The sequence below is a fragment of the Globicephala melas genome, chromosome 6 (assembly GCF_963455315.2).
Source record: "Globicephala melas chromosome 6, mGloMel1.2, whole genome shotgun sequence".
Lineage (NCBI taxonomy): Eukaryota > Metazoa > Chordata > Mammalia > Artiodactyla > Delphinidae > Globicephala > Globicephala melas.
The window spans coordinates 33,922,743-33,945,385 of record NC_083319.1 but is presented as its reverse complement, the minus strand read 5'-3'; the positions used below and the strand labels follow the sequence as shown (position 1 = coordinate 33,945,385).

Here is a 22,643-nt window from a genome sequence, read left to right as displayed (position 1 = left end):
AGGGGACAGAGTCCCCCTGGAATATGGCATGAATGGTGCCCCCTGGCGTTGTGCTGTGCTATGGCCCTGCTAGACAGAGCGGTTGCCTCGGCTTCCGGAGACCATCTATCTGGTCCCTAGCTCTATTTCCTTTTCCTGGCTTTTGGGAGCTTCCTCTGTAACATTTACAAATTCTCTTTTCCTTGGGCTCCTCTGAGTGGATTTTGTTTAAAGCAATGATCCCTGACCCAGGCAGTCATGCAATACGTGAGCTGGCTGTGGGCTATACAACCCCAGTGGGCCCGCTCACGTGCTCTCTATGGAAGTGGCACCACCCTGAGGACAAATCACAGGAGAGGGCACGGGACGAGGAGCCTGGGGCTCTGGCCCAAATCTGTCTTGAACACGTCCTTTCACCTGCTTGTCCTCACCCATATGGTGGGGACCAAGCCCCCTGGGTTGACCTCTCTGAGAGGCTCCAGAGAGACAGAGAGGTGCCCTGGAAGGCAGAGGCTGTGCCCTCACGGGGGCTGTGTGGCTTACCTGTTTAGGCCCTGGCAGTAGCCGATGGCGGGGTTCTGCCAGGAGAAAGCCAGCAGTACCCGGCGGAGCCTGTCAGGGAAGCTGGAGGCGGGACAGGTGAAATGCTTGTTGCTGGGGAAGGTCCGGTTCAGGTCCAGCTCGATCTGGCGTGCGGCGGGGTGCTTGCAGGCCTGGCTCCGGCTCAGTAGCTCCTGGTAGCGGCCGGGGCCCTGCAGGTGCCGGACACGGAGGCGGACCAGCCATTTCCAGACGCGCGGGCGGTGCTCGCGGGGCACGCCCGCCCGCAGCAGCTGCTTGATCTCCGCCGAGGGGGCCAGCTCACCCAGGGCAGCCCAGCGCTCCCGCAGCGGCTGCTCCACGGCCTCGTGGGCCAGCAGGTGGTGGGAGTGCACTTCTAGCACCTGGATCTTGGCCAGCAGCCTCAGATCTTCCACCTCATAGTTGGGTACTGTCAGGAAGCCGTACTCGTCATACTCGCTGCCAGCAAAAGCCTGTGTCAGCGACATCTTGCAAGGCCCTTCCCCAGATAAGGGGCAGCGGGGAGAGGGTGGACCCTGGGCAGGAAGCCTGCCTGCGCTTCACTGCAGGTTGGCCATGTAACTCTGGGCAGGTCACTTCAGTGCTCTGAACCTCAGTTTGCTTTGTACAATGGGTATAGGAACTCCTTGCTCTGCCTCATGAAGACCCAATGAGATCCTCTGATGTAAATTGCTAGGGGGCTAGACAGTGCCTGGTACATGGCAAGTGCTGAAAAGATATTTGCTCATTCATTCTGTGTAAATATAAAGGACCCTCTTATTACTCCATGAAGCCTTAGGCCCAAGAAGTCCTCTACTGCCATTACAGAACCCCACTTCCACAGCCAGTAAGCCCAAGGACAGATGGGCAACAGGAAGCACCACCAACAAGCAGAAACAGGAGAGCTGGGGACCCATTCAGATGGCCTTTCATAGAGTCAGCATTTATTGGCCCCTATTATGTGCTCTGCCTGTGCTACCTCATTTAATCCTCATGATCCTGCAAAGCTGGGATCTTAGCCCACATCTTATGGAGGCTGAATATGAGGCTCAGAAAGATAAAGTGACTTGTCCAAGGTCACACAGTGAGAAAGCCAAGTCTGGCTCCAAAGCCTGGGCTCTGGCCACTGGACCGACCATCCAGCCTCTAGGGACCTTTGACCCCAGCCACAGCCCCTTCTGTATATTTATCTGCCCAAGTCCACTGTGCTCAGCAAAGGCTTGGCTCAAAGGAGGCAGCTGGCTTGTCTCCCCTCCTCCCATCTCTGACAAACACCCCTGGGAGGCAGCCTGGGGAAGTGGAAGAAACAGAACTCTGGAGGCAGGCCCACGTCAGATGCACTAATATGTTGTGTGGCCTTGGGCAAAGGGCTGCCTCCTCTGAGCCTGCGGTGCCTCTCAGCTGTAAAATGGGGCTCATTTCAACCACATGATCACTAATCTGGAGGTACAAGGAGGTAAGCATGTGCAGGGCTCACACACGGTCAGCAGCAACTGGTAGCAGGGTGGCTGGCGGCCCCCAGGTCATGAAGACCCAGCCCTGCTCTGGGCTCACCTGATGGGGCTCAGCACAACGCTGTCAGCTGAGGCCTCGCTGGCTTCCCACTGCAGCGCCTCCTGGATGAGCTGCCTCAGTAGCTCCGAGCACTCGTCTGCCTCGACCCCCACGGCCTCCTGCAGCCTCCGCAGCCCCGCCAGGTACTTGCTTTCCACCTGGCAGTTCTTGGCTTGGAGGTAGGCACACTGTGGGAGGGAGGAGTGGGGCTGGTCAGGCCACCTGGTTGGGCCTGGGCCAGAGGCCTGAGGCCTGAACAGCTTTAGGCAGTCCAGCCCTTCTTCCAGCGCTCATCTCCCATCCCCCCACCCCAGCCATTCATACAAAGGAAAGGAGAGGAGTCCCAAATCCAAGAGTTTACAGCAAGGCAGACAGGGCTCCAGGCAAGAGAACCAGGCCCAGGGCTGGGGCTAGACTCAGAAAAATGAGGGGAGAGGTGGGCATTGCCTGCAGTCCTATCCTAGATCAGTTACTGCAGGCTGGGTGCTCTATGGCAAGTTACTTAACCTCTCTGTGCTTTAATTCTTCATCTGAACAACGGGGATGATACAGAGTCTGCCTCAGAATTCTTATGTGTGACTCTAGATGAGCCAATGTATACAAAGCCCTTCCAGGGCACTTGGCGCAGAGCAAGCTCTCTGCAGGAGGTATACCTGAGCAGTGCCCAGGGGATGGATGGACATGGAGCTCTGGACACTGCCCTTGTGCCTTCTGCCACCACGTGGGCTTTTTCCATTTCTCCAACACACCACCTCTCTCCCACCTCGTGGAACACACACTGCACATTCCCTGCCTGCCTACCCCCGTATCTTCCTGTTTTTTTGTATGCTTTGTGATATTTTGTTGAAAACTGGACATTTGAACCTAATAAGGTAGAGTGGAATTAATTAAAGAAAGCTCAGCTAAAAAAGTCCGGCCAGGCCTGTATGGAGACCTCTCAGGCCCTGCCACAGGCATCATTAATTTCTCCAAACAGGAAGAGGTGTTCACCTACATCTCTGACAAGAAGCTGCCTCTACTATCCAGCAGGAACAGGAAAACTTCTCTCCACGCAAAGACAGCTCAGCCAATCAGGGACTGTAGCAATCCAGCCAATGAGAAGCCTCCATACTTGGGACTCCTAGTTTCCTCCAGTGGATTTTTTGGTTATCACAGCCCTTCCCAACCTCTTCCTTTTCCCTATAAAAAGCAAGTTCCCCTTCCTTGTTCCCTGAATCTGCCTGTGGTTCACCATAGTTCAAGTATTCCAAATTGTAATTCCTCTGGTTAGTCCCGAATAAACCTGCTTTTGCTGGTAAAATAACTAGCTATTATATTATTAAAAATGCCAATGTTAACTCTGGAAATCAGATACTCCTTCTTACCTAGGGTTTGCTGTTTTGGTTTTTGGTTTTGACTGTTGTAGGCTGCCTCTGTGCCCAGGATCAGCCTGAGGTATAAACTTAAGCTCCTCTTAGGTCTTTTCTGAGGCTTTCCCTGGGCATGCGTGGTCACTTTCTAATTTCCCCCATATTTGTGGCGGTTTTGGAATGTAGAGTTAATACCTGGCTCGCAAAAGGGGAAAAAGGGGGGGCTTCCGTGGTGGCGCAGTGGTTGAGAATCTGCCTGCCAATGCAGGGGACACGGGTTCGAGCCCTGGTCTGGGAAGATCCCACATGCCGCGGAGCGACTAGGCCCGTGAGCCACAATTACTGAGCCTGCGCGTCTGGAGCCTGTGCTCCGCAACAAGAGAGGCCACGATAGTGAGAGGCCCGTGCACCGCGATGAAGAGTGGCCCCCGCTTGCTGCAACTAGAGAAAGCCCTCGCACAGAAACAAAGACCCAACCCAGCCATAAATAAATAAATAAATAAAATTTTTTTAAAAAAAAGAGAGAGAGAAAGCCTGGCTTTATTAAAAAAAAAAAAAAAAAAAAGACAAAAGGGGAAAAAGGGAAATACAAAGAGCGGGAAGGCCTTTTAAATCCCCTGGCAGTTACTTTAGGGGGTGGGGGCTTGCAGTGGCTGCCTGCCTCTTCCCCTCACCTCTGTGATCAGAAGCGGCAGTCAGCAGAGCACAGATCCCTGATATGTGGAAGACAGCTCATGAAGGGCACAGTCCAGAGGGAGAGCAGTCAGGTCATGAGGAGAGAGTTGAGCCAGTGGTGAGGTGGTGAGAGGACTGGAAGGGTGGCTGGGGACAGAGAGGGCCAGAACAGGGCTCCCGTGTCTCACCTTCATCAGGAGGGCCTTCTCCTTCTCAGCCACCTTTCTCCAGATCCTTGTGACCTGGTGGATCTCGGAGTTGAGAAAGTGGTTCTGGGTCCGGTATGCTTCCATGTCATCCTGGAGAAGAGAGCAAAACATTTAATGAGCTGAACCAGAAACATCTCCCTGGTCCTCACTCTCAGATGAGCTGCCAACACCTTCTTCCTTCAGAAATTTCCAATAATGGCAACAGAAAAGGAAGTCTGAAAGAAAAAAAATAATAGTGATAGCCCCCTTCTCTAATCTTGATGCCAGCATGACATGGTGGAGAGAGCATTAAGCCTGGACTTCAAGTCCTGGCTTTGACTTCCTGGCTGGGAGGCCTCACTGGATCAATCTGACCCTCTCCTTCCTCATCTGTAAAAGGAGCAAATACCAACTACCCCACTTGGCAGCCGACTAAGTGAGGTAACGTGCACACTAAATACAAGGACCAAAACAGAGAAAACATTCAAGTAGTGTTTGTTTTTTAAATAAAAATATTTTGTCATATATTGGTGATCATACTGAACAATTTTGGGTGAAAATTTTTTACTTAGTGTCACTTTGTAAATACTTTTCTATGTTGCTACAGAAGCTTCCCAATGATAATTTTTAATGTCTGATGACTATTCTATTAGGTGAGTTTACCATAACTTAGACATAATCCTTCTCCTGTTGCTTTTTTAGTTTGAGCCCTGAGTGTTTTTGTTTGGTTCTTTTTTGGGGGGCTGTGCCATGTGACATTCGGGCTCTTAGTTCCCTGATTGAACCCATGCTCCCTGCAGTGGAAGCGTGGAGTCTTAACCACTGGACCACCATGGAAGTCCCTGGTTTGTTTCTATTATGAATAAAGCTGTAATGTTTATATCTGAGCCTAGAGTTTTCCTTTTGCAAGCTGTCCAGGGGAGGCAGTATGATCTTCCTGCTGGGGTATGCAAGGAGAAGCTGGCCATGCACTGGGGAGGGTCAAGCAGGAGCCTGAAAGGAGTAGCCGCAGCTGCAGCTATGGCTCTCAATCTTTATTCTGATTGGATGGACACTGTGGGAACAATGGACAACACATGCTCACAGTGATACCTAGCAATTCCAGGGCATTTACGAATGGAAACTCAATCCCTTTCTCTCTCACTCAAGAAAATGTACTGGCCTGTAGATAAGCATGAGAGACTATTGCGGGTACGACTTCGGATAGGCCCTGATTTATCAGGAAATTAAGAACAGCACGCCTCACCCATGGCACTTCAATATCAGGGATGGGTCACTTGTGTACAGCTCATAGGCCGTGCTGACCCTCTTCATTCTGGCCAAGATCCCTCCCAGCTCAGAAGCTCCAATTCATGTCCAGGGGCTCTCCAAGGCTTTGGATGTGTCGCACAGGGCACCCTGCTTGCAGCCCGGACAAGGAGGGCAGGTACAAGCGCCCCTCAGAGCAGCCGTGGGCCTGGGTGGGGTGGCATCTGGGCAGTGCCTTCCCGTTCACCCATTGCCCTACCTTGAGTGTTCTTGGCTCAGAACTGTAGGGAGGAAAAAGAGAGAGCTCCGAGATGAGAAAAGCCACGTGACTGTCACCAGTGAGGCAAAGGAGGAAAACATAACTGGAGAAAGGGGACAGGGAAGAAGAGAGTTTGCCCTCCTCCTTTCACAGGGACCAGGGACCTGGGAATCATCTTTGGGAAATGCCGTGTGGACGAGCCCTTGTGCTAGTGGGGAAGGCAGTGGATTGGACGTGGGGACACCTGGGGTCAGGCTGTAACCCTGCTGCGTGTACTGTGCGACCTTGGACCAGTCCTTTCCCCTCTCCAGGACTTGGCCGACCGTGCCAGAAAATGAGGGGGCAGACTAGATCTCTGAGTCCTTCCAGCTCTGATATTCAAGAAGTCAGTGATTCTGTGCTCACACTGACAGTTTCAAAAAGGGGGCATTTCCTTAAAGCTGAGTGTACTTAACCACAAGGGCAAGTAGGAAATGTGAACATGTTCTGTCCCAAAACTTAAAAACAGTGGAGTTTTGATGGGTCTTCTATTTTTTTCTAGATCAGAGACCTAAAGGCTAAAAAATAAGGGAGTCTAGCACATGCAACTCCTATCAGAAAACACCTCCAAGGTGTCAGCTGCAGGACTGATAGCTTTCTAACAACCTCTGAGGAGCAGCCGTAAACATAAGCATGGTTGATGTGAATCGTACCCAGAATCACTTCGTATCTGGGCTCACTGATAAATTAAATTCCTGAACATGCAAACTCAGGGGCACGCTCAGTCATTTAGGTGAGTCCATACTTCCGGGCAACTCTCTGAGACGGTCTGGAGGCACCCAGCGAGGCACTTTGACCCCCATGCTGCTCTACTGGGACTTCAACAGTGGATTCCAGCAGGATGGGCACAGAAAGAAGACACTTAGCAGGATAGAGCAGGGTAGGAAAGCAATCTCATGGAAGCAATTTTCACTGCTTTGTGAGGGACTCACAGCTTCTGACAACCTAGCTTCATCTGCATTTGAAAGGTTTTGTTTTCATTTTGCACTCAAAAGAATCTCTGATTTTAGACGAAATAAGGGAGAAGGTTCAGAGACTGGTTATACGCTTTTTCATGCTGAAAGAAAGGGAAGGGAATCTGGATTTCATGTCATCTTCCTTTCCCCTTCTAACAACTCTGTTTGTAGGACTGGTTAGGCCATGTTATATAAAGGTGAGATAACTTGCCCAAGTCATACAGCTAGCAAGAGGCAGTCTGCCTGACTTCAGAGCTTGGGGAGTGGCCACTATACCACACTGCCCACTGGTCTCTCAAAAGCTCCCGGATTTCTCTCTTTCTTCCTTTCCCCCTCTTACGCCGTCTGACAGCAGTTCTTTGATACAGCGGCACAGGATTTCCGTGGTAATCCGATGTATACTCTTGTGGCTGTGGGTGCGAGGGCTGGGGAAGGACTGACTGGGGCTATGTGGCTGCCTGTAGGGACGGTGGGTTCTAGGCGCACCTATCCCCAGCTCCTGTCACCACCCTCCAGAGAGGAGGCCGCAGCCCGCGGCAGGCATCACACTTAAAATAAAGTTCCTGCCCCCTGTGTTGCAACTGGTCCCTGCGGGATGGGGTGGCCTTTCCCGGGTGAAAGCCACACCCTGGGCAAGGGTGAGGCCGGGATGATGGTGGTGGCTGGAAGGGGCACAGAGGCTGGAAGGCAGCAGAGCAGACAAGACTAGTCAGAGAGGTGAGCTGCAACCCAGTTCCAGTCCCCCCACTTCCTCTGCACACGGTCCTGGGCAAGTTGCTTCACCTTTCTCAGCCCTGGCATTCTCATCTGTAAAGTGGGGAGCACATAAGCAGCTACCTCACCAGGCTGGTGTGAGGACTAAGTGAAGTGATGAAAGTAAAGCACTTAGGACAGTGCCTACCACACGGTAAACAATCTGTAAGTAAGAGTAGCGATTACTGTCATTATCACGAGCAAGTTACAGCCAGCCACAGGTCACTACTCATGTGCAGGACCACTGGGGAGGGCTGCTGGGCACCTCGGGGGCTCCTGAGAGCATCAGCGCGGCGCTAAAGGAGGCTGAGCAGGCCAGGCTCCAGAGCGCTTAGGAGTTCTGACTCCATCTTGGGCTCTTTCATCTCTACTTTGATGATTTAGAGATACCTTCACTTTTCAGCCTAGGATGTCATGAAAAGGTCAAATTGCATTGGGCCTACTGGTTAAGAAAGTGAGGACGCGTGTAGCAACATTTCTATCAATGTCTGTTTCAGATGTGAATACTCCAGTATTAAGGGTCATCCCAGCTCTGTCCAGAAAAGCCTTGGGGTCAAGAGCAGTGCCTTCCCCCAAGGCCCCAGGGCCTGGAGGGAGGGGTCCCTACCTTCAGGTGCTCCATCTTTTCCTGTTGGCTCAGGAGGTCCCTGTCAGCTGCATCTGGGGGTGCAGGGGGCTGGTTGGGGGGATGCATGAAGTCCTGGGTGACCTTCTCAGAGAGTTTCTGGATGACCTCCTGCTTAGCCTGGTTCTTGTCCAGGAGCAGCTGCACGTGCTGCCGCAGCTCCTGCACCTCCTGCTCCCGCAGGCTCGCCGTCTGCACCAGGCTCTCCCGTTCCTGTTCCAGGGCCTCCACCCGCCTGCCCAGCTCCGCGATCTGCCGCACTTTGTGCCGCACCAGCTCCAGCCGGTCCTTGTCCTCGGCTGCTGCCAGGTACGCACTGGACACCCTCTTCTCCTGCTGGGCAGCCTCCAGCGCCTTGTGCAGGATCTTTACCAGCTCCTGCACGGGGAAAGGGAAGAGCCCGGTGAGCTCGGGGAAGGCCTATTACGTGCCAGACATGAGGCAGAGGCTGTCATCAGTTCTCCTAAGAGCCCTGAGAGGTGGCGGGCAACATCCCCTAGGGCATCACTGACCAGCACCCACATTCTCTTTTTCTACTCAGAAGAGTTTTAGTTGGACACATGGTTCCCCAGCAAAGGACTACATTTCCCAGCCAAGCTCATAGCTCGGTGTGGCCAAGTGACTACTGTGCCCAAATGGGATATGAGAAATGCTGTGGGCAGCTTCTGGGTCATGCCTTCCAAACCACTGCGCACGTGCTCCCCCGGCCCAGTTCCCTTTCCTCCTGGCTGGGAAACGGCAGGAACCGGAGCAGCCAGGCTGGGCTCACAAGCAGAAGTTGCAAGTTGAGGATGGCACAGTCGCCCCACCAACTCGGAGCTGCACACTTCACTCTGGATTCTTCAATGTCAGAGAGAAATAAACTTCCAATTTGTTTTAGGCCACAGTACTTTGAGGCTTCTGCCCATTCCCCAACTAATATGTCTGTTTCAGAAATGAACAAACTGAGGCCCAGCAGAGTGGAATTTAACTCCAAATCATCCAGACACTGAGCATCCTGTGCTCGGTCAGTAATGAAAGCAGGGGTGGCAGCGGCATGGCACGTGGGCATGGCTCTTCCTTCTCACCCCTGAGGCAGACATCACTCATCAACCTCAGTACTCTTTCCCAGTGAAGCCTAGCTGAGGCCTCAGAATCCTTCTGAACATGGCATTCAAGCAGTCACTACCAATCGAGCTGAGGTGGCATTAGAGAAAACAAACTGGCAATCCTCACGCCTCGCCACACACCCAGGGCCCACGCCTCAGCTCATTCAACAATGCCTGCAAGGCAGGTGCCAAGAAGCGCCTGGGAGTTGTTCAGAAGCAATGGCTTCGATTTATTCCTTGGCAGGGGCAGCCGATTCATGTGGAAATTCAAGGTGTGGCTCCCTGTGCCTTCAAGCTTCCAACCTCTCCAGCATTCAGGGACCTGTCCTGCTCCAAAGCAGGGATGTGAATTCATTCAGGACCAGGATCAGCATATCAGAAGCCAGACAGCCCAGCAGCCAGTCCCACGTGAACCTGAACCGCAGACCCGGCAGTTAGGGCCTTTAGCTCACACTGCTGTGCTCCAGGCCAGTCTCGTGGAAAAGCGTGGTTTCCTGGGGACACGTTAACTGTATGCATGCCAAAGTGTTTAAATAAATGATTGGCTGGATAGGCTGAGAACAATTCCATTTTGGAGAACTGACCCAAATCATGACTTCATTTCAGAAGCTAACGATAAGACCAAATTAGCATACACCTTCCGAAACCTTGGTACTAGTGACTGTCCCTTCTCTGGTTCTCTCTTCTATCCATCCATCTAACCTTTATCAAGCACTCACTCAGTGCCAGCCCCTGGGACCCAGAGAGGCACCAGTCACAGTTCCCACACTCAAGGACCATGAAGGCTGGTGGGAGCAAAGGTGAACCACTGTCACGGAATGATTTACCGTGAGAGGGGGAAGCAAGGGTGTTTGTGGGGACTCAGGGCAGCAGGCGATGACTTCTGCCTGGGGCGGAGGCCGGGGAAGACCAGTACATTCCACAGAAAGGCGGAGCAGTTTAAACTGATCCTGAAGAATGAGGAGGGCCAGTGAGGTCAAGCAGCAGGTGGGAGACAAGGGCAGAAAGTGGGAGCTGAGGGTTGGGAGGGCTTTCCAGACGAGGCTGAGCCAACAGCTTGAGCAAAGCCTCAATGGGATGAAGGAACAGGTACGGAGCTGTGGGTCCTGGTTGTGGCAGGAAGGTGGGGAGGGGCGGGTGGCTGCAAACTGAACTGGCACATCAGGGATTTAGAAGTCAGCTTCCCAGGGCGGTACTGACCCAGATCAACATTCCTGTGGCTGCAGGATAACTGAGAAGCCTAGACCATTTTCTGAGTCAGCTGAGATTTGGAGATTACCTGCGGTAACTGCCTGGTGAAATAACCAGTACATGCCACTGCTCAGACTTGCCCTAGCCTCAGAATCAGGGGGTATCTGTCTGCCAACTTTGGGAGAGTCAACTCTGAAGCCCATTTCACTACATCAGCTGTCTCTCCCTTCCCACATCTGGCTCTTCAAATCCAAGACCAGCCCGGGAGGCTGTCCTCCCACCCCAGGACCCCTGCACCAGAATAAGACAGGAAGAAAGGAACCCGGGAGAGGGATGGAGCCAGAGCAGGAAGTGTAAAGTGAGGAGTGGGAATGGATCATGGATTCGGAAAAGCTGGAGGCTGGATGGCCCTGGGAGACCACCTGGTTCAGTCACCCCGCTCTCACGCAGGGAGACTGAAGCTCAAGAAAGGACAAGAGAGGACTAAAGGGACCTGGTGGATCCCCATGACTGGGAAAACTGCAGCTAGAACAGAAGGCTCCCAACTCCAATCCTAAGACCCTTCACTTCTTCATGATGTGCAGTTAACGGATTCTGCATCGAAATGCTTCTTTCAATTTCTTTAAAAATGGGAATAACCCATGTTCATAGCAGCATTATTCACAAGACCCAAGAGGTGGAAACAACCCAAGTGTCTGTCGATGGTGAATGGATAAACAAAATGTGGCATACAATGGAATATTACTCAGTCTTAAAAAGGAAGGAAATCCATCATATGTTAAAACATGGATGAACATTGAGGACCTTATGCTAGGTGAATTAAGCCAGTCACAAAAATGCACATATACATCAAATAGAAATAATGAAAACGAAAAGAAAACTTGAATATCCCATTTTGAGGCTGCTTTCGTCCTTACAATGTGATGACGCCTCTCCAGGTCAGTCATTATCAAGCAACACTATCATTTGCAACAGTTCAAGAGTATTCCTTGTATGGAGCACAAAGTTCCCTTCATCCCACCTCCTAGGATGGACATCTGGGTTGTTTCCAATTCCCAGTCATAAGCAATGCCTTAGGACCAAGTCTTGAAGTAGAAGAGCTGATCAAGTGACACTTTTAATACTTCTTAATTGAATCATTGTTTGGTCGATCTTAGATTTTGACAACTGTTAATAAGTTGTCATTTTAGTAAACATTTTAAAAGCCAATAAATCATTTATCTTATTAAAGTGTGGATACCTTCATTGCTCACTAGAATCAAGGTGGGTGAGTCCAACAGTGCTTGTGGAAAGAGCACTGGACTGGGAGTGCCCTGGACATGACGGCCTCTGACCCCTAAGGGGCTCGGTGCCAGCTGGGAAGAGGTGAAAGAGCACTGGCTTGCGGGTGTTTCAGAAAACTGAACCTCAGCTTTCTCGTATGTAAAATGGAGATGATGGTCCTACTCCACCAAGAGTCACTGAAAGGGTGAGAGAGAAATTGTGACAAGTGTGCCTCCCCAAGCACGGGGGCCCTCTCACCCCCTCTCCCTCTAAGGCCCGTACCCCTCCCCAGGGCCTGTACCCTGAAGTCTCCGGCTGGGGTCCTAGGGAAGGGAGAGGCGGCACCTTGCTCTGATCAAGTTTCCTCAGTGAATTATACACCTTCACCAAGTAATCCTGAGTGAGCTAACCTGGCCCCTGGCAGGGCCCGGGGGAGGGGTTCACCATTCCTGGCAGCCAACATCCCCACAAACAACAGCCCTCCATCTGTCGGAGCAGACAGCCTTCAGGTTGGGTGCAACGCTGCCGACTCTGAAAGCCTGAGTCACCAGGCCAAGCTGCCATCTGGTGCCATCTCCCAGAGCCCAAATCTCTTGGGGGGCCAGCGCTGCAGGGGACTGGGATGGATAATGGCTTAATGGGTATTGGAATCACAGGGAGTGCATTCATTTTTTCTGAGGAGCAGTCACGGTGCTTGTGTCCGATACTGGGCTACACTGCGAGAGCACGGAGGAGACGGCTGGGCTGTGAGGGGTCCTGGACCTGGGGAAGGAGACCAGTGCCTACGTCCTGGCTCTTCCAGCTGCGTGACCTTGGACTAGTCAGCCACCTTCTCTGAGCCCCTTGAACGCAGTGCAGTGAAGAGGACAGAAGCTCTGGAGGCAGGCAAACCAGAGCCTGAACCCTGACTCAGTGCCCAGGAGGTCATGGGCACGCAGAACCTCTCAGAACTCCAGTCTGTCAGGAGTCAGTCTCTTTCTCTCCTCCTCACTGGTTTTGGTATTTGGGTTGAACATGAAACCCCACAGTTGGTCTGGCTGGGGTCCCCCTTCTAAATGTGGAATAAAGGTAAGGATGGCCTCCTCCCATCACTGCTATACCCACAAGCACATCTCCCAGAGCCCCTCGGGGAGGGAGGGGGGTGCTTTTACCCCTCGTAAGGTGGGAAGGAATCAACAAGGAGAGCACGGAATGCCACATTCACAGCCAAAATAATCAAAGCCTGCATGTTTGGGGCAGCTGCTGGGTGCCAGGCACCCAGCTTTATGAATCTGGACACAGGCCTCTTCAGAAAACATGATTATAAGTCCATATAAAGAGGAGGAGGGAATTCCCGGGAGGTCCAGTGGTTAGAACGCTGCGCTTCTACTGCAGGGGGCGTGGGTTGGATCCCTGGTCAGGGAACTAAGATCCTGTGTGCCGGGGCGGTGCGGCCATCTGGGAGATGGGTCAGAGAGCACACTATCCACTCATTTCGTGAGTCAAAAGCTAAACCCCAAGACTTGATCTCCTCCCCACTATCTGCCCCAGGACAGGGTTGAGGTCTGCTGGAAAGTGAATTAGTAAAAAAGTCCAGATTCTTTAATGTTGGAACAACTTCCTCCTGACATTTTCACTCTGACTGTAGGGGAGTTGTCAACATCCTGGGCAGCCCGTACTAATCTCCAAGAGCTGAATGAAATCTAGGTCTCCCGGGGCCTCTCCACATCATTTGACAATTCCTAACGCCTTAGAAGGAAAGGCCGAGTCACGGGAGGCTGCCCACATTTCCTAGAAATAGGGGAAGAAGCACGGAAACGACAAGTGGTGTTTACATTCTACATGGCTCTTCCTTTCCAGGTCGGGTTTGGGACTGAAGCTGTACTGATACAGCGATCAGGAAGCTGCTACAGCTCAGCTTAATGCCCTCAGCTCTCAGGAGCGGCCAGCAGCCTCATGACAGGAACGCAAAGGTGACGGAGGAAAAGAGTGATGGCTGGGCTGCTAAGTGGGATCAGAGGAGACTTCACATGCTGTAAGGATACATTTGGGTGCGATAAGCCTGCAAGGGCAGGGCTGTGTCTTTTCTCACTGTTTGTTCCCCAGCACCTAGAACACTGCATGCCTGTAACAGGCCCTCAATAAAAGCTTTGTGAATAAACAAATGAATTGAGAACACATGAATGATTGAGCTTCCTCCTTTGAGGACTCTAATCACCAGCTGCTTCATTAAATGTAACCCCTGAGCTGCCAGCAATGAAGCCTCTGCTGGTTCCTGTAATAACTGTTTAGGGGCAAGAAAGGCAGAGAAGGGGCAAAACTAGGTAGGGAGAGCATTTTTCTGGACTGTGTCCTCTAAAAACAGAGCAGAAAGGAAAAGAAATGTACAAAGGGGAGAATATTTAGAAGTATACCCCTTACTTCCCCAGGAGCAAGACCAGAAATAAAGCAGACAGAGATGTAGAGTAGCCAAAGCTCAAGCAAGAGAGCTGAGGCCTTCCTCTCAGAGGAAAAGGAGCCTGGGCCCTCAGTGGGTACCATCACTAGAGTACCACAGGCACCACGCTCAGGATTTTTGGTAACAACTGTGCTGGCTTAGTCACTTTTATCGTGCTAAAGAGAGCCTACTGGGCTTCCCTGGTGGCGCAGTGGTTGAGAGTCCGCCTGCCGATGCAGGGGACATGGGTTCGTGCCTCGGTCCGGGAAGATCCCACATGCTGCGGAGCTGCTGGGCCCATGAGCCATGGCCGCTGAGCCTGAGCGTCCAGAGCCTGTGCTCCACAACGGGAGAGGCCACAACAGTGAGAGGCCCGCGTACCGCAAAACAAACAAACAAATAAAAAAAAAAAAGAGAGCCTACTGCCCATGCTGCATCCCCCATTGCCTCCCCGCCATGTGACCCTTACTACTTCATGAGGTCACCCCTGGATGTGAACTTGATTTACTCTCTGAGTTGTGGGATTTTTGAGTGATTTTAATGTCTGTGTATATATGTGATCTGTTACCTACAATGACCATGTAGCTCTTTCTTTCTTAACTGCTATAATTAACTTCTCTCTCTATGAAGCCTAAATCTTCCTCCCTGTCACTGTCCTCTGTTGGGCCTGGCTCAGCCTGGTTTCTCTGTCCTGTACCCAGTTACCAGCTGCCAGATCAAAGATCCCCCAGTTCCTTCGGTGGCCCCTCCGAGGACCCTGCATGCAGATTACCCTCCTCCAAACACTGTGTCTTCGGGTGTGGGGTCAGATCATGCACAGTCTCCCAGGAGAGATCCGAGAGACCTGCCCTTGGTGGCCTTCTGTCACCTAGCTCAAGTGACAGTATGTCCCTGACTGATCAAGAGCACAGCATTTCCAGCCACCTGCAGTTTGGCAGTTAAGGACCACAGGCTGGCTAACGCATCACATCTAGCTTGTCCAGGGGCTCCAGGCCCAGAGGGGTCCACTGGAGCCTGAGGCCTCTCTGGGGCCAGAGCTCACCTTCTGAGCCTTTAGCTCCTTGGTGAGCATCAGAACCTGCTGCTCCAAGGCCAGCACTTTCTCCTGGGTGGTTCGGTTCCGTGTGAGTCCTTCGGTGAAGAGCGGGAAGGTGTTGCTCTGGCGCTTGGCTTTCTGAATGAGATTGGCAGTCAGAGAGGACTTGGGTGTAGGCTTTGGAGAATCCGCTGGATCTTTTCCTGCTCAAGAGGAGGAACACAGAGGTTGTGATCAGTGGCTTCAGCAGTTCTCAAACTTGGGCTTGCTGCAGAAGCACCTGGAAGGCTTGGTAAAATGCAGATTGGGGGGACTTCCCTGGTGGCGCAGTGGTTAAGAATCTGCCTGCTAATGCAGGGGACACGGGTTCGAGCCCTGCTCCAGGAAGATCCCACATGCCACGGAGTAACTAAGCCCGTGCGCCACAACTACTGAGCCTGCGTGCCACAACTACCAAAGCCCACACACCTGGAGCCCATGCTCCGCAACAAGAGAAGCCACCGCAATGAGAAGCCCTCACACCGCAATGAAGAGTAGCCCCTGTTCGCCGCAATTAGAGAAAGTCCGCGTGCAGCAATGAAGACCCAATGCAGCCAAAAATAAAATAAATATATAAATACATAAATTTATTTAAAAAAATATTTTTAAAAAGTGCAGTTTGGGGACCCTACTCCCAGAGCTTTCCATTCCATAGGCCTGGGGCGCAGCTTGAGAATTTGTATTTTTAAATGTTCCTAGGTGATGCTGATACAGCTTGTGCAGGGATCATACTCTGAGAACCACTGGACTATATAAACACTGTTTACACTGTGCCGGGTCATCCAGCCCATCCTCTACCCTCTGTTCCCTACCCTCCAATCTCAACCTGCATGGGTTACCTCCTACTGCCCCGCTAGTGTTTGCCAGGTGGCCATCTCCTCAGGCACTGGCCCAGGCAGGATGTATTTTTTCTTATTTCAGGATCTGACCTCCAGGCTCTGGGCGATTTTCAAGGCACACAGATCTGTCCATTGATAGGAGCACAAAATATCTGTACTCTGCATACTTGCCCCAGTGAGTAACGTAAACTCTCATTTGATTCTAATTACAAGCTAAATTAGGAGACATATCTCCCACAGCTGAATGTCTCAAGGCTGTATCCTTTTATTTCCAGTAGAGCCTGGGTCAGCAACCAATAGCCCACAGACCAAATCGGGTGGCCTGCTTTTGTAAATAAAGTTTTATTGGAATACAGCCATGCCCATTTATTTGTGCATTGTCTGTACTGCTTTCACTCCACAAAGGCAGAGTTGAGTACTTGCAACAGAGACTGTATGGCCCACAATGCCTCAAATATTTACTATCTGGCCCTTTACAGAAAATGTTTGTTGACTGGTGCTAAATTTTCTTTCTTTCTTTTTTTTTTAAAATAAATTTATTTATTTATTTATTTTTGGCTGCGTTGGGTCTTCGTTGCTGTGCACGGGCTTCCTCTAGTTGAGGCGAGCGGTGGCTACTCTTCGTTGTGGTGCACGGACTTCTCATTGCGGTGGCTTCTCTTATTGCGGAGCACAGGCTCTAGGCGCGCAGGCTTCAGTAGTTGTGGCATGCGGGCTCAGCAGTTGTGGCTCGCGGGCTCTAGAGCACAGGCTCAGTAGTTGTGGCGCATGGGCTTAGTTGCTCCACGGCATGTGGGATCTTCCCGGACCAGGGCTCGAACCCATGTCCCCTGTATTGGTAGGTGGATTCTTAACCACTGCGCCACCAGGGAAGTCCCTAAATTTTATTCTTAAATCCAATGTTAGAGAATCACTCACCCAGACCGCCTTGTCCTGCCCTACCCTCAGCCTGTGCTTTAGGGCTCTGCCATCAGCCGGCATCAAGGGACATGTAATGGCCTGATTATATGGTCAAGAGACTGAGAATTTTGATCACAGGGCACATACACATTATGTCCGTTATGAGGCCCCAACATAAATTCTTCTTAGCTCTCAGGGCCAGCTTTGCTTCTTTTAAGATATGTATTTATAGTCTTATGGACACCGGAAGTAACCTAACCACTTGCATTTCCCTCTTTGCCTTGGCTGCTGAGAAGCTCAGAGCCACATTTGCTGCCCACCTTTGGTACACCGCAGGATTTTTTCTTGAGCCTATCTAAATTTTCTAACTCAAATTACTCATTTATCTTCCCCCTGATATACACTGTAGTAAGTCATACCCAGTTCTTTTGGGACTATGATATTAAAAATAAGGATGTGGTATGAGATCCCAGGGGAGGGGACAGGCAGGGCTTGCAGGACAAGCTGAATGACTTAGCAACTTTCTTCTGGGGACCAGGCCAAGAGCCAACCAAATAGTACTGAGCAGACAAAAAACTACTCTAGTAGGTGACAGGAACCAGAAACTCCTTGGCCTTGTTGAGTACAAGAACAGAACGGTCTTGTTCCAGGCTTAAAAGAAATCTGGTCGAGCCAGGTACAAAGCAGCCTGCAGAGCTCAGAGGAATGCAATGCTTCTTTTTCTTTCCTGCCACAGGATCTAAGAGAGCAGGGAGGCTCCCTGGAGCCCTGCAGGCTACTGTACACCAACCCTGAGGGCAGGCAGGGTAGGATCACTGTGCCCATCTTATAGTTGGGAAAAACGGAGGCCTAAGACAGTGGTTTTCAATCAGCACCCTAGGATTTCATGGGATCGCCTCAAGGGCTGGCTGGGAAGGGAAGAGGGTGGGGTGGGAGGGGCTGAGGGGGAGCCTGGACTCCCAACCCTGCCTCAACTCTGCTTTTGTTTGCTTTGTGTATCAGATTTTGTTTATGGGGACAAGGTTTCATGGCAATAAAGAGGTTGTTTGCAAAGTCACTGACTCAGAAAAGAGGCTTCAGGCAGGAATATGGGGCCAGACTGTTTGGTCTGAATCCTATTCTGTTACTCACTGTGCAGCTGTGAGCGAGTCACTCCTCACATCCGTTCCCAGTTCCCTCAGTTATTAAATGAGGAGAACAGTATTTACCGCTCAGGTTGTCGTAAAGACTAAACAGGTTAATGCACGTAAAGCGCGTCGTGCATGTGGATGAAACTTGAAAAGATTCTGCTGAGTAAAAGACACCAATCACAGAAGACTACATATTGTAGATTCCATTTATATGCAATGTCCAGAGCAGGCAAATCTATAGAGGCAGAAAGTAGATTAGTGGTTGCCCAGAGGTGGAGACTGGGACTGATGGCTGAGGGGTATGGGGTTTCTTCTGGGGGTAATACAAATGTTTTAAATTTGATTATGGTGATGGTTGCACAACTCTGTGAAGATACTGAAAGCCACTGAATTATATGTTTCAAAGGAGTGAATTGTATGGTATGTGAATTATATCAGAATGAAACTGTTACCAAAAAAAAAAAAAAAAAAAAGGCTTAGAGTAGCCCTGGCACAAAGTACCTGCTACATGTAAGTGCTAGTTCTATTATTATTATTGATTAGATACAGTACTGATCTTCTCTTGGGCTATTCATCGTGATCTGTGGGGCCTCATCAGGCACTGCTCCAAAGCGGTGCTTTTTCTACAGTAATTTCTACACAGCCCAGGGGTCCTCTCTACCATAAGACCCCTCAGTGCTGCCTTAGCCAGTTTTCTCCCAACTGTTTCTACATAGTTAAAACATGTTTTAAGGGCATTTATGCTAATTTCAAAGATGTCAAACACCCCTGATGGGTCCTAATATTTTGTAAAAGAAATAAAGTGCCATGTCACAGAGGGGATGAATACCTTGAGGTCATTTGTTCTGCTTCTTCAGGTAGATCTGATTTTAATCATCCCAGAAAAGCATTTTTATATCCTTTCCTTATAAATTTTTTTTAAAAAAGGAAGAAAGAAAAAGCAACAGGTATTTTCCCTTATTACTTCAAGAATCATTGCTTGGTGTTTCAGTTTGGGAAGATGAAAAGCGTTCTGGAAATGGATGGTAGTGATGGTTACACAAGAACGTGAATGTACCTAATGTCACTGAATTATACACTTAAAATTGGTTAAAGTGGTAAATTTTGTTATGTATTTTTACCACAAGTTAAAAAAAAAAAAGGAAAGAAAGAAAGAAAGGAGGGAGGGAGGAAGGAAAGAAAGAAAGAGAGAAAGAGAGAAAGAAAGAAAGAATGAATCATTACTACCAGACCCATGGAAGCCCAGGAGGAGTGACCTGGAGAGTTGAATCTTTGACACACAAAAGCACGGATGTTTGTTTACGGGGAGGAGAGAGGGCACCCACTTAGTCTCTGAAGGCAGCTCAGACCCAGGCAGAGGCTCACCTGGGGCGCTGAGGTCAGGAGGCGAGGGCTGCTCCTCCCTCTGAGGCTCCTCGCTCAGTGAAGAATCTTCTCCTGAGGGTCTGTGGCCTGTTCCTTGGGTCTGCTTGTTGCCCCGGATGTTGTACATTGTGTTTCTGAAAGGAAAATAGAGGATCATGGGGCTGACAGCCCTGCTATCTTGCCCACTACCCTTCCTGCTGCCACTGCTGGCGCTCAGGCTGCATCTCCACCCCAGTCATGACTTGATCAGTCTGCCTGACTGCAGGCACCCTGCAGGAGGCAACCCATCTGAGCCTCTCCCATCACCCTTACCCTTCTCCTTTCCATTTTTCATCATTCAGATCACCTTTGATACGCAGTATTCCTTGTAAACAATACAAGCTTGACTCCTCTGCCTCCAACCCCACTGCTAGAATGTAAGCTCCATGAGGGCAGGGGCATTTGTCTGCTTTATTCACTGAAATGGATTTGCCAAACTAACTTTCCCAAAACCTTCACCTGGTCTTATAACCACCTGGCTTAAAAATCACCAGTGGCTCCCTACTTCTGCTGAGAAAAGTTCCAAACACCTCCTGGCCTCTTGCTCCCCTTGCTTTCTTTCCCTGCTCAGACCTGTTCTCTCTGTAGCCTTCACTGATCACCTCACAGCCTCCAAGGAGCTTACTGCACTTCATGCATGGGTCACTCTTTGACCAAGTACTTGTCTAGACTGAGTAGTGGTGTCTTTTCTTCAAGAACTGAGCACTAACCTACCTGCATGCCTACTGGCACCTGGCACTGGGTCACATGTGCCCAGCGTACAGACTCAATAGATGTTTGTTTTGCAGGAAGGAACTAGGTAGCACCAAAGGCTGGCCTGGCACCACAGGCCACAGAGAAGTTCATGAGTTGGATGAAAAGGCAGTTCAATTGAGTTTGTTTTCTCTTTGCAAAGGTATAAAAGTCGACATATTCCAAAACTAATAACAAGGAAGAAAAAATGACTAAAGAGTTCACTAGGTCAGTGTTTTTCAAACTGCAGGATGTGAGCCATTGGTAGACTGTAAAATCAGTTTAGTATCACGACCAGCACTTAAAAAAAATGGAATAGAAAATATCAGAATGCGCCCCACTTAGAAAGGATTAAAATTTTGTGAATTACATATATGTGTATTGAGCCATATAGTAAGATGTATTTCTTACTGGTCAACAGTTTGAAAAACACTGCAGGAGGAGGTCAATTATCTAAAGGGCAGCAATAGCGTGGCCAGAAAACAAAAGGCTGAAAAAGTCTGTAGACTTGCGATGGAGTCCTGGCTTTGCGCTATCATCCCTCCATGTGATGTATACGTCTAGCAATATGGTGGACAAAATATCTGAAAAACCCTTGTTCCACAAACATCTACCTAGATGCTAGATAAATGCAAAACATATTTCAAAAGTATTTAGCTGAATTCTCAGAAAAGGAAGGGAAAATCCCTAGGGACAAAACACAAAAAAGGAGTTGAAACTCAAGTGGGAAGTAAAGAGGAAGACGCATATATAGATTAAATTACTTTTCAACAAATATTTACCCCTTCCCCTCCACCTCCGCAGGAGCAGAGTACATCCCCCTCCTCCTTTTGATTTTGGGCACAGCCATGTGATTTGCTTTGGCCAAAGGGATGTTGGCAGATATAATGTAAATATAGGCTTAAAATGTGCTTGCATGTAGGGCTTGCCCTCTTGAGGAACATGCCTCATAGCTGCTGGTTCATGGAACGTGAGAAATATGTGGAGGAAACCTAGATCTTCCCAACGGCTTGGAGCCAAGACCAGGTGAACCTAGCCTGTATCACGTGAACCCAGATGTGCAGGAAATGAATGTTTATTATTATATGACACTGAATTTTGAAGTGTTTGTTTGCAGCATTATTATTGTGAAAGTTGGCGAGGACATGAGTTTGTCCAGGGATCAACTGCTTTATTTAAATTGAGATATAACTGACATGTAACATTATATTAGTTTCAAGTGTACAACATATTGATTTAATACATATACTTATTGCAAAAGGATCACCACAGTAAGTCTAGCTAACACCTATCACCACCCATAGTTACATTTATTTTTTCTTGTGATCAGAAATAAACTGTTGATACCAGAAACCTAGGACCTTGGTTGCAAAGGAGGAAGGAAAACAAGGTTTTGGACCCATGCAAAGTATGAAGTTAAAACTGAAATTCTTACATAAAGCTGAGATTCATGAAGGTCCATGCCCTCTGTGAAGTTAGAAAAAGAAGCCTGCTGGCAAAATTAATATAAGGAGAGTCTAGGTGAAGGCTCTGGGTGTTCAAAACATTACCTTTGTGTGGTTTTGGTTATCAGGATAATATTGGTCTTATAGAATGAACTGGGAAATGCTCTTTCCTCTTTTTTTGTGTGTGGGGGGGTAGTACAGTTTGTGAAGAATTGGTATTTATTCTTTAATGTTTGGTAGACTTCACCAGTGAAGTTATCTGGTCCTAGGTTTTTGTGTGTGTGCATGTGTGTGTGTTGGTGGGGTGGGGTGTAATTTTTTGATAACTAATTCAATCTCTTTACTTGCTACAGGTCTATTTAGATTTTCTATTTCTTCTTGAGTCAGTTTCAGTAATTTGTCTTTCTAGGAATTTGTCCATTTCATCTAAGTTATCTAATTTATTAGCGTAGAATTATTCATGGTATTCCCTTATAAACCTTTTTATTTCTGTAAGGTTGGTAGTAACGTCCCCTCTCTTGTTCCTGATTTTAGTCACTTGAGTTTGCTTTCTTTTCCTGGTCTTTCTAGATAAATGTTTGTCAACTTTGTTAATCTTTTCAAAGAACTATCATTTGATCTTAAGCTTGTTTTTAAAACAAAATGCAGTTTTTTGGTATAGTTGGGTCTCGAATAGGAAAAGAGTGAGATTGTACTTCAATGGAGAGTACAGATGACTGATGAAAGGTAAAATTAATCAATTAAATTTAGAACAGAGAAGAAATTAGAACTCAGCACTCCTAACACCTGACCTTAAATAAGGAGCCCTGACTCCTTGGGCTAGTCATTTCCTCTTCTTAGTTCTTACTTTACCCATCTAAAAATAAAAGGGTGGTGGTCATATTAATATGAATGATGACCATGAGAGGCACTATTTACTGAGTATCACTCTGTGCTGCGTCTTTCTGAGCCCCATTACATGGATCTCACACACC

The 22,643-nt window shown here is 49.3% G+C and overlaps 1 protein-coding gene across 2 annotated transcripts in view; it reads right to left on the bottom strand.

Moving 5' to 3' along the window:
* Positions 1-22,643, bottom strand: part of TBC1D2 (TBC1 domain family member 2) — a 41,622-nt gene that overhangs the window by 9,962 nt on the left and 9,017 nt on the right. For both annotated transcript variants that reach the window (XM_030829814.2, XM_030829816.2), the window contains 6 exons: positions 19,454-19,587; positions 15,187-15,383; positions 8,169-8,564; positions 4,307-4,417; positions 2,095-2,282; positions 523-999 (listed from right to left, as the gene is read on the bottom strand). In XM_030829814.2, the coding sequence (XP_030685674.1) occupies positions 523-999; positions 2,095-2,282; positions 4,307-4,417; positions 8,169-8,564; positions 15,187-15,383; positions 19,454-19,587 (1,503 nt within the window). The remainder of the gene's footprint in view (positions 1-522; positions 1,000-2,094; positions 2,283-4,306; positions 4,418-8,168; positions 8,565-15,186; positions 15,384-19,453; positions 19,588-22,643) is intronic.